Raw genomic sequence first — 12,157 nt, forward strand, 5'->3', positions numbered from 1 at the left:
TTTGCTTTTGTAATCTAATTGCTAGAATCATCTATGAGATTAGATTTCATAATTCAGAGAGGGATATCCCTTGATTAAAAAGAGGAAATAAGAGGGATAAGCAAACAGTTTTGGAACCAGCAGTAAACTGGTTGTAGAGGCTATTCAAGGAGTGATTCTCAAACTTACAGAAGGTACGGCGAACAAATTCTGATGAATTCAAATATACTTAAATTGTATGCGCTTATTAATTTTTGATAAAATGTGTAATGTAAGTAAATCTATATGTTTATATAAACAATTGCAGGTAGATACAGTAGATTTCTCACCTTGAGTTAACCATGCTTTAGAGTCCAGGTAAATGGATCTTTGTGTTCTTGATAAGTTGTAAACATAGCTGAAAATTAAAACCATGTATTCTTTTATATGAAATTGTCCAAAAAAGAACTTCTAGTAAGTTCGTTTGTTAGACTTTTTAAAAAACTATTTTTTCTGTATGTTATGTGCTCCTGGCTACTTTCCTTCGTGACCAAAGGCAAGCTCATCTGACCAATAACCAGCCAAGACACAGTGAAGGCCTTTTGTTTCGTTTATTGCAATAAGTGGGGAGAGAAGCTATCAAAGCTTGGTTCTCTCCAAAGTTTTAACCCAAAATATCTCCTTCTTTTATTCATCCCTATCACCGGCCGCTACAGCCCTCCTCTTTCCCCATTGGCTGAGGTACTATGAGGTTACACTCTTTCTGTCTGCTTATACATATTTCCTGATAACATATTAAATCATATTCATATATACAATAAGAATAAGAAAAATTAGACATTTAAATGGTTATTTTAAACTCAGTATATATTTATGTCGCCATTTTAAACAATAAGTTCTTTTCTTGCTTTTCAATTCAGTGTGCCTCTTTTCTTATCTTATTTGGCTTAGTTTCCTATTTTCCCCTTCAACCTGTCCTTCCTGGCTAGCCATTTCCTTTTAAAACTATATATATTTTTTATGGCTTCTCTTCTTCCTTTCTCAGACCCAGCTATTTTTGCCTATATGGTTTATCTTACTTCCTTTATGTTATCTTTTCCTGACTCTCACCATTTGCATTTTATTCTTCTATTCAGTTAATTTCTATTGTATTGTAGGTTTAACTGATTTTGAAGATTTATCACATTGATGCATATTTATTATGTATTATAACAATTTTCAGCTGGACATTTTATTTTCAAATTGATTGGATTCGCTGACTTCTTTCCATTTATCTACTTTCTTTTCTCATTTCTTATTCATTCTTTACAGGTTCAAAAGAAAAATTACAGGGAAGAAAAGAAAAGAGCCACTAAAGAATTACTCAGCACTATCACAGACCCATCAGACATTGTTATGGCTGATTGGCTGAAGGTAAGAAACTGAGATGAATAACGAGCTGTAATTGCTGAATGTTTAATCTATAAGAAAGCAAAAGAATTGAAATTGTATTTAACTGCTACTGTTTACCAGTGGCATGGAATATATTGTATCCCAGAGGTTTAATATTCAATACATAGAAACCCAGGGGGAGATTTAGTTTAGTTTAACATGGTTGCTATAGTTACAACAAATCTATAATGATTATTTGTGTTGTTAATTTCCCTATGTTAAATATGATATTAACAGAAAGATATTCCCCTTAATAACAAGCATATGAAATATCACTGATGTATTGAAATTTAAAAATAGTTTCCTTATTGCAAATTTTCTTTTTTTCCCTCTTCTACACGTGATGATGTAAAATGTTATGATTTTCACTATCTAAAAATCAATGATGGTATCAGATCTGCCATCTTCAGCATATTCTGCCTTGCTGGCATCCTGCCATAAAATGCGGGAAGGAGGAGGAGGAGGAAGGGAGATTGGAGAGGTAGGAAGGGGGAAAGACAGGGTGACAGGAACCAGAGGTGTCAGTCTGGAACAGACCAACCAATCAAGGGCGGAGCAGTGAGAATGGAATGTGAAACTCCACTAGAGAGGCGACAGATTTCAAGGCCATTCCCAAAACATATAATTTGAATATAATCGAACGCTGATGGACTGGTTAAGGGGGGGAGGGCCAAGGAAGAGAGAAAAATGCAAGCTTTGCATGGGAATATTCAGATCCAGTTTTCCTTATGCTGTAACCACTTGACTTTGGTAAAAATAAACCTTTCACTTCAAAAATGGAGTCGAGAATCTTCCTTTCCTAAATGCTCAAGTCAGAACAAACCTGACAGATGATATGAACAAACAAGAGAAGATTGTGAATGGAATGTGGGGATCAGATAACCAAAGCTGTTTAATATTAATGTTTTTTCATATCATAGAAATATTAAGTAACACTGGTCAATGATATATGTAACATGAGATGCTACTATTCAAAATTTCCTACGAAGATTAAAATCAAAAGGCATTTACATTTCTACTCTACTCTTTGTTCAGATCACTCAGGGCACCATTTTATTTCTAGAGCAGTACTCAGAATTAGAATAAGAGAGAGAGAGATTTGCTCAGGGCAATCATTCAGGAGTTACCAGAAACCTGAAAAAGGAAAGGAAGACATGGACAATTGCAAAGTAGAGTAAATGGGAGGGAAAAGGAGGACACACACTGTTTAATGTTTGTATTTACATTCATTGGAGAGGAAAGGAATACAAGTAAGTAAACAGGCACCCAGTGGTAAATACACATTGAGGGGAATGTGCTAGCAGCTGCTGTTAACCTAGTGTGCTCACAGTTGTGAGTCATGAGCCATTTATTTATTTATTTATTTTTATTTATAATACAATTAAAACAAAAATGGACAAGCGTGACATTCCAGAGTAAGTATTCCTAACAGTTTGTTTTTCATGGTACAAAAACTTAATATATCATTCTTAACCTCTATATAAGCCTCATCCTTCTATGTAATACAATTAAATATACAATTATATGTACAGTGATATATATATTTCAATCCTATCATTAACTTGAGATCTAAGCAGTTCTCCTTAATTCATACCAATGATAAAATTTGTCCCAGATTTCGAAGTATTCGAGTTCTGTCTTGTCCTTCATAATCATTGTAAGCCTGTCCATCTCAGCACATGAAAGGATTTTATACAGGATCTCTTCTTCCGTTGGAATTCCTTTATTCCTCCAATTTTGAACAAAAACCAGTCTGGAAGCCGTTAGAATGTGTAACATTAAATAAAGTACGCCTTTGTTGTACTTTTGCGGGGTTATACCTAATAGAAAAAGTTCTGGTTTTGGCTCTACCGCTCGCTCTAATATTTCTTCCAACCATTCTTTGATCCTATTCCAAAAATCACGAGCTCGTGTGCACTCCCACCACATATGATAGTATGTTCCAATTGTCAGATTACATTCCCAACATTTAGAGGAGACATTGGAACACATTTTAGCTAATCTTATGGGTGAGAGATGCCATCTATAGAAACATTTTGTAGAGGTTTTCTTTATAAGAGGTGGCCAACGTACGCTTCTTGTTTCTTGCCCATAGTTCTTGCCAGATGTGCAGATCAAAATCCTTGCTCCATTTTAACATAGTCACTTTTACTTGTTCCTCATACATTGCCTGATTTAACAAATAGTGGTATAATTTTTTAATCATTTTATCCTCCGATCCCAATGTTATTTTATCCAGTTCTATTGGTTCTAATTTAATGCCTAACTCTTTTTTATCTTTCCAATATCTCGCCTGCAGTTGTAGGTATGCCCACCATTCTAATTCTATCCCTTCATCCTGGAGGGTTTTCCTGGATTTCAATTCCTCTTTTTCATCTAAAATGTTTTTATATGTTATGATCTTATCTAATTGGGCACATTTTGGGTGTACATATATTTCTAATGGTGAGATCCAACTAGGTACTTGGGTATAATTTGGTTACCAAATTTTTGCCCATACATCGATAAGAGCTTGTCTAATATAGTGTCTTCAAAAATATTTATGTATTTTATATTTATGATCCCATAATATAGCATGCCACCCTATTTGTTCCTGTTCTTTAATAATATCCAATTTCTTACCCATACTAGTGCTATAGCCTGGTAGTATTTCTCCAAGTCTGGAAGGCCAAATCCCCCCCTTTCCTTTGAGTCCTGCAATAATTTTAATTTAATCTTTGTCATGAGCCATTTATGAGGCAAATGCCTTCACCTTGTTACTGATTAAGGTCTTCTCAAATTCAGGAAGAGCTTGTTAATTTGTAGTTAGCACTTATTAGGGAGGCACAACTCCATGAAGAAAAGCTGCTCAGTTAGATATTTAAAAAGCCAGACTAGATGAAGGAACTGAGGACGAAAAGGAGGACATATCCTCCTTTTGCCTGACATCTGGCAATCCTGAAATTAAATCAGAATTCACATTTACTCTTCCATTGATTGCCTGGCCCCTCTTTTCAGACATTGGAGTTACCCAAATATTTACACTTACTGTATGTAATTAATATAATCTAGTATCTGAGGGTAGCTTTATGAGCATTGCTATTTCACTAGAATTTAAAATAATTTTATAATACTGAACTTGTTACATATTTTGTAAAATCAGGTTTTTGCCTGGAAGTAAGAGACTGAAAAATACTTGAAATAATAATTAGATATATTTTTATTTCTCTCCTTTTTTTTATGGGAAGATTCGTGGTACATTGAAAAGTTGGACCAAACTTTGGTGCGTGTTGAAACCAGGAGTATTGCTAATTTATAAAACACCTAAAAATGGCCAGTGGGTGGGAACAGTACTTCTGAATGCTTGTGAACTCATTGAGCGGCCTTCCAAAAAGGATGGATTCTGTTTCAAACTTTTCCATCCTTTGGAACAGTCTATCTGGGCTGTTAAGGTAAGTGAGCTTGTATTCTTAATGGAGTTGGTGCCAACAGAATATTATACCAATGTCATATTAAAACTTATCATTAATGAATTCAAAATGCTTTTTAGTCGTCACAGATTGGTCCAAATGAATATTTCTTTTATAAAGTTGTTTGATTAGTATAAAATTCTAAAGTTCAGCTGTTCAGTTGGTTTGGATAGTTAATGAAGATTGAAAAGGAAGCTCTGACTTTTGATTATGGATGGCATGCAGATAATTGTTAGCATTTCTTATTTCCATTAACCTATGATTCCAATTATAGCACAATTACAGGTTTTCACAGTACATGACTTCCAGTTTTAAACTGTTTAGTATTGCTTTATTAAATTTCCATCAAGCTGCTTATATCACATTGTATCTGATTTTTAAAAACAAAATTGGCTCTTTCTGCTTATTGGACAATAGATAGTAGAATTGCCTTTTGCTCCTATGGCTTCCTTTCTATGCATCCTTATTTATTTGGGTGCAAGTATCTGTAAATGCAAACTCACTTTTGCTAATTCCGTTATGGTTGAGCTGCTTCTCAATTTCTATGGGGAAATAGGCATTCAGATGGATGCTTCTTTCCATCAGCTTGATTATTTAAATGTATTATTGCTAATACATTTTGCTTGTTTTTCATCCAAAACTGAATGGGCCATGTAGAGTTCCTTAAAGCCTCCTTCTTAAAAGAGAAAGATATTTTTAAAATGTTTATACTTGCTTTTGGGGATGCAGTGAATGGGAAAGTAAAGACAAAATACTCTCAGATTGAGCTCAAGTCTTCTTGACTATATCCATGCAGCTTTTTTTTTTTTTTTTTAGCAACATGGAATAAATACCACAGTTTACTGTGTTTTTTGATTTCCCTGTCTGGTGAGCAGTCACAAGTGGTTTATTTATGCATTTATTAATCTGAGTATAATTTGTTTAACATTGAATTACATCCACAGTTGGCTTGTACTGCCATGTGATGAACTAGGAAAAGGCAGTTGTAAGATCTAGTCTAGTGAAAGCTATTGCTTGCTGGTAAAATCATTTTTTTTTAAAAAAAAAAGATAATTTATGAATAGATTGAATGCAAGTTGATCTACAATACAATCAAATTAATATTGTTTTGTATTTTAAGGGTCCTAAAGGTGAAGCTGTTGGCTCTATAACACAGCCATTACCCGGTAGTTATTTAATCATTCGAGCAGCTTCAGAATCAGATGGTAAGGATTTATTTTGTCTTTCATGATCAATTTTTTAAATGAGGTTACTTGAGCCAAGTACCATTGACAATGGAATTTTAAAGTTTTGAATAATGTGTACATATTAGGAATATTGTTTTAAGTTTTTTTAAGTGATATGTTTTATTTCAAATGGAGAAACAAATAAACCATTTTTCAATTCCAACAAATTACTGAAATTGAGAGATGATAAAGATAGCATATCAGATCACTATTTGTATCCATGTTTTGGAGTATAAGCTAATTAGATAGCACATAAGCGCAACTCAATACCTCCTCCTAACACAGGATCATTTTAGGCAATTGGATATATTTGACTTTATTTTCCTGAAGCAATCTTATAGCCATACTTTGTTTTATTGCACTTCACTTTGCTTTGCAAATATTTTTTCCTAGTGTTAATCCCGCGCTATTATATATACATACATTCATACATACATATGTACATACGTATATGTATAAAAGATCCTCCACCAGCAAAAATATTATGACCCACTGAAAACTCAGATTATGATTAGCATTTTTAGCAATAAAGTAGTTTTTTAATTAAGGTATGTACATTTTTAGATGTAATATTAGAGCACATTTAATAGACTTCAGTAATAGTGTAAGCATAACTTTTATATGCACTGGAAAAATTCCCAAAATTGTGTGACTCACTTTATTGCAATATTCACATTATTATGGTGGTCTGGAACAGCACTGGTAATATCTCTGAGGTATGCCTCAGTGTTGAACAGTTTTTATTATTAGGATTTTTTTTCTAATATTCAGCCAAGGTCTGCTTCCTTCCCATTTAAACCCATTGTTTCTTTTCCCCTCTAACTCACCCAACACTTTTCATTTCAAAATCTATTATCATCTTGATTTACTCCATTTTGTCAGTAGTCTTCCTAAAATGTGGAATTAGAAACAAAGTTGATTCTGACCAATCATAATAGAAAAGAATTATGACTTTCTCTTCATCTTGACATTATACTTCGGTTAATACAGTCTAAAATTGCTATTTGGTTGTTTTAAGCTGTATTACATAAGCAACTCATGATCCATCAAGACACTCAGATACTTTTGGCATATATTCCTTCTCCCTGCCCCTCATGTATTGTATACTCATGACTTTGATATTTCCTAGAACATGGGTTGGCAACCCGCGGCTCCGGAGCCACATGTGGCTCTTTGAGCCTTCCCCTGCGGCTTCCAGCCTCCTCCGCCATTTGCAGAGAGAGAGACAGAGACAGAGAGAGGCACTTGCGCTTACTTTCTCTCTCTCTCTCTGTCTCTCTCAGTGTAAAAAAGAGAGTGGCCTCACGCTGTTCTCGGATAAGCTAATAAGCTTATTGGGCAAGACTCCTGCCTTTGCTGCATCTCAGCAGGAAGCAGCAGCTCTCTCTCTCTCTCTCACACACACACACAAACACACACACACTGTCTGTCTCTCTCTCACACACACACACACACTAAGTGGGGAAAGAGGACTGGCAGACCAAGGGCAGGAGAGAGCCAGCCCAATAAGAATGTGTGTCAGCTTGTTGGAGAACAGCGTGAAGCCAGCTTGCCAGGTGAGCAGAAGATCGGAGAGACGGAGAGAGAGGGGGAGAGAGAGAGAAAGAGAGGGAGGGAGACAAAAAGAGGGAGGGAGAGGGAGGGGGAGAGAGAGAGAACTCATGCATAGCAGCCTCTATTTCTTTTTAATTAAACTCTTCAATCAAGCTCCCTCCCCCTCGCGCGCACTCGGAGGTTTTGCAGCTCCCAGTGTTTTCTTTTCTCTGAGAAACTGGTCCAATTGGCTCTTTGAGTGTTTAAGGTTGCCGACCCCGTCCTAGGATAATGCCTTTGTTGAAATTAAATTTCCTACTTTTTGCTCTGTTCAGCCTTATGAACATTGATAATGTTTCCAAAGGGATTGCAGTCACTCTATGTTTCTTTATCTGCAAACTTGATATTTCTACTTTCTATCCGTTTTAACCATTTATAAATATTTTGAATTGCATAGGGTATAGAATAGAATTACTTGACACTCCTCTAGCTTGATGAGAGGTTTTTGACATATTCTGCTTAGGTTCACTTTAGGAAGAAGACTAAAGCAAAGTAGGAGTTATTCTGTCCTCTTTGTCACATATTACTGTCCTACCATGCTCTCCAAGAAGTAAGCCTATCTTTACATTTTCCTTCATTTTACTACTGTGATAGTCAGAAAACCATTTTTTGTTGCTTTTAGTTTTTCTTGCAAGTTGTTTCTCTGATTTTTTTTTTTTTTTTTTAGCCTTCCTGCAGTACTAATTATTGCTGATAAATTACCTTGGTGTTATATCTATCATTCTTTTCCCCCCAATTCATTATTTTATTGATACAATAAATCTCTGTTTTCTGCAACTATAACCTCAATTTTATTATATTTTATTTTAATATATATTTGAAAGAACAAACAATAAAAAAGAATGAAAAAACACAAATTTCTGCATATGTTCCTTTTAGTTTTTAGCCTAGTGGAAAAATTCCTACATATCCACAATGATTTCCTAACCCCCCCCCCTTTTTTTTTCTCTCCCCTCTCTAGAATATTCTGCAATTTACTGATTTTTAAAATATTCCCAACTTTTCAGTGCTAACTTTGACTTGAGGATTTATCTCTATGGGATCCTACCTACTGTTACTTAAAGCTTGTTGAAATTGGTTCTTGTGAAATATAATGTGCATATATGATTATGCTCTAATTTCTGTAACACAAGCAGGGTTAAGAATGAGTCATATTACTAAGTCAGTCCAACTTGAATTAAAAAATCTTTTCTAGTATTAAAAAGCTTTGCTCAGTATTATACATCAGCGTACCACAACCTTTCCAGATTGGCAGCCCGGCACAGAGGGAGAGATGGTTTTGTGTGAGGGGCAGGCATGTGCGCATGTGCTCGTGCACAGATTCACTTGTGTGAACAGTGGGGCTGCAAGTGCCGTGGCCCACTACCAGGCTGCCCTATTCACAACAGGCTGCTGTGTGCGCTCGCAGCCCCACTTGTGCGAGATTGAGGACACCTATTATACATAAAAGTGACAAATACTTGAAATGCAAATAACTCTAACTCTAACCCTGTTGTGCTTGTACTGTTTTGAATATTATACTCTAAAACATATTTATCTTTAGGTAGATGTTGGATGGATGCATTGGAGCTAGCTTTAAAGTGTTCAAGTTTGCTCAAGCGTACAATGATTAGAGAAGGTAAAGAACATGAACTGAATTTAGCAGATAGTACACATGTTTCATTCTACGGTCTGCTGCGTGCAAACAACGTTCACAGCACTGAAAGTTTCCCGTAAGTCCATAATTTTTGTTTGTTTATTAAACCATAGCTTGTCCTTCATGGTTCATAGGAATTATCTTTTAAGGGTAGGAGTTATGTATTGTTTTTTTGTCTTCAATTTCCAAATTAGAACATTTTTGTTCTAAAAATCACACAAGAGGGTTTAAACCCTACACCAAGGATACAACTCCATCTGTTTCTATGTGCTACCTAATATCTTATATTGCCCTATCCTTTTTAGTTATACTTAATGTATAGAATACACATTTTAAAATGGTATGGTTAGTGCAACTTTTCTTAAGTTGTCATAGCAGAGAGTTATTGATATTACATTAAATCATGTTCTCATGTATGAGGTTTATATGACTTCTCTACCCCCTCCCTGGAGTTGAAGTGAGGTATTGTTTTTAGTCAATTTAAATCCTGTGGGATATTTCTACATATATTGACCACCAAGAGGCAATATGTGACCAGTTTTGCCTTATTTAAGACTCATCCAAATAATATCTGATGAGTCTCAAATAAGAACAGAAAAAGTCATGAATTATCTCCTAGGTATTCAGTATAAGTAGATATTTAACTTCTACCACTGCTATTTCCTATAGATCTAAGCACTATTTCATTCTCTATCCTATGCTGATAACCAATAATTTTATACTTATTCTGTAGTATAGCTATAGCTTTTTATGATATACTAATTTCTTTATCCTTCCCAGAAAGTCCTAACTCAGAGTTACTTGCATTGTGCCAAGTACATATCTAATATTATCCTCTTTTTCCATGATGAAAAGAGAGCAGAATAGGCACCAAAAGCTGATTGAATGAAAATGGAGGGGTTCCTCTACCTGAAATCTGCCCATGTAGCTCTTGGGGGATTTGAAGTAGTCTTAACATCAAGAGCAATGAAAAGGCCTAGCAATGATGTTTTATGAGAATTTGATGAGAGCCAGATAAATTGTTTCATAGGTAGCCTGAAGTAAGGGACAGTATTTTATGTTGAGTTCTCTGAACAAACTCAGTGTACTAATGAGGTAGTTCATCCATCACCTCTCACCTCCTGCAGATTCTCTGTGCTGAAGGATCTCCACTCCTTGGGCATGTAGTCTAAACAGATTGGGAATTAGGGCTGCTATGACAAACATGCTTTTACCCCAAGCCAAACATGTATTTGAAACATACTAGGGACAGTGTCTTACATCTGTTTTTGGCCTCCAAGCAATTAATATATGATCTGAAGTGGAAGACAATAGCATTCCTTTGTTATAGTCAGATCACTTATAGTCACTTCTATTAACCTCTGTATGGTAGATGATCTGCCAAAGGCATCCTGTGGATTAAATTGAGGAGATTCTGTGCAGTCAGAGGGGTGTCTACATTAGACACTTAGTCATGTTCTGGAATACAGAGGAAATACAAGCATTGCTAGTTACTAGTGTTTAGTAACATAGATTGTGTTCATTTTTTTTTTTTTTTTTTTTTGAGAATCTATGATGCTTGTGGTGGGGCAGGAAAAATAGACCCCAGTGTGGAATACTCCAAATTTGGCTTGCTTCCATATTCTCCAGCATGAGGATGGATAATCCACGGATTGGGTTTCCTGAAGTCCCTTCTACCCAATAGATTAAGTCTGAGAGTTAGCCACGCCTCCCGCTGGGCCGTGCTGTCCCAGTTCCGACTTAGTCTTATACCCAGGAGGATGTGTTGGTTCCCTCTCAGATCATTTCAGGTTTTGCCTTTTCAATCTGTGTATTATCCTTCCTATTTCTGGAGTAGTTGGAGTTTGTTCTACCTATTTCTTTGATTCTGTCCTTTCTTTTTCAAAACTCTCCCCCCCCCCCGCCTTCTGAGCTTTTGAACTCACGAGGCACTTCTTGTGCAGCCAGCTGAGCCGTGACTCCGCCACTCATGATTTACGATCGGCGGACCTCCGGAGCCTCTTAATCTTGCAGCCGGCAACCGGCTGTGTAAATCAAGGGGCTTATTTTCTTTCTCAAGCAGTTTTTGTTTCCTCTGGCTAAAATCTCTCTGTGAAAATTTTGTCTGGATTGTGCAGCGGCAGCTGTGACTGTCTGTTGATCGGCTGGGCTCTGGTTACCAGACTCCCTGGCTCGCCATGTGGCTGGTGGCCGCCATTTTGAATAGGTTTTCCACAGGTTCTCTGTATCCAGGATTGTTCTCCTAGATCAGTGGTTCTCAACCTGTGGGTCGGGACCCCATTTGGGGTCAAACGACCATTTCACGGGGGTCGCCAAACCACGCTGTCCGCCATTTTTTCCCTTTTCCCTAGCTGTCCTACTCTCTCTTATTGGTGGCCACACCCACTTGGGGGTCACCACAACATGGTGAACTGTATTATGGGGTCACGGCATTAGAAAGGTTGAGAACCACTGTCCTAGATGATTAGTTGTATTCTGGTGGTTTAACTGTGGGAGAAAATATAATTCTTTCCAAGATCCAATCTAGTGTGCCTTCAGCCTACAGTGTGGTGACTTCACACGTGGACGGCCGCCATTTTGAGCAGTATTCAGTTAGTGCTGCTGGCACCCTGGGGCCTTCCCATTATTTATCCAGCCACATCTAATTGACATTGCCTCTGGCAATATTTTTGGCACCTTGGAAGTTTCTCCACTTCCTCGCTTGATATTGTTGCTTCGCAATTACTACTCTAAAGGATTGCTGGCCTCCAACAACAGCATTATCAGTAGCTCACACTGGTTTTACCAGTTTACAGCAATCATCAAATCAGGCCTTACACTGTGGTTCACAGTAGCATTCTCAGGAGCACACACTGGTTTTACCA

At 36.6% G+C, this 12,157-nt stretch overlaps 1 protein-coding gene across 6 annotated transcripts in view; it reads left to right on the forward strand.

Annotated features, from left to right (window-relative positions):
- OSBPL8 (oxysterol binding protein like 8) overlaps nucleotides 1-12,157 on the forward strand; it is a 112,754-nt gene that overhangs the window by 55,768 nt on the left and 44,829 nt on the right. For all 6 annotated transcript variants that reach the window (XM_039343294.1, XM_039343295.1, XM_039343298.1 and 3 more), the window contains 4 exons: nucleotides 1,270-1,371; nucleotides 4,617-4,820; nucleotides 5,959-6,043; nucleotides 9,201-9,369. In XM_039343294.1, coding sequence (XP_039199228.1) covers nucleotides 1,270-1,371; nucleotides 4,617-4,820; nucleotides 5,959-6,043; nucleotides 9,201-9,369 — 560 coding nt within the window. The remainder of the gene's footprint in view (nucleotides 1-1,269; nucleotides 1,372-4,616; nucleotides 4,821-5,958; nucleotides 6,044-9,200; nucleotides 9,370-12,157) is intronic.

The sequence above is a fragment of the Crotalus tigris genome, unplaced genomic scaffold (assembly GCF_016545835.1).
Source record: "Crotalus tigris isolate CLP2741 ecotype Arizona unplaced genomic scaffold, ASM1654583v1 scf7180000017836.1595184, whole genome shotgun sequence".
Lineage (NCBI taxonomy): Eukaryota > Metazoa > Chordata > Lepidosauria > Squamata > Viperidae > Crotalus > Crotalus tigris.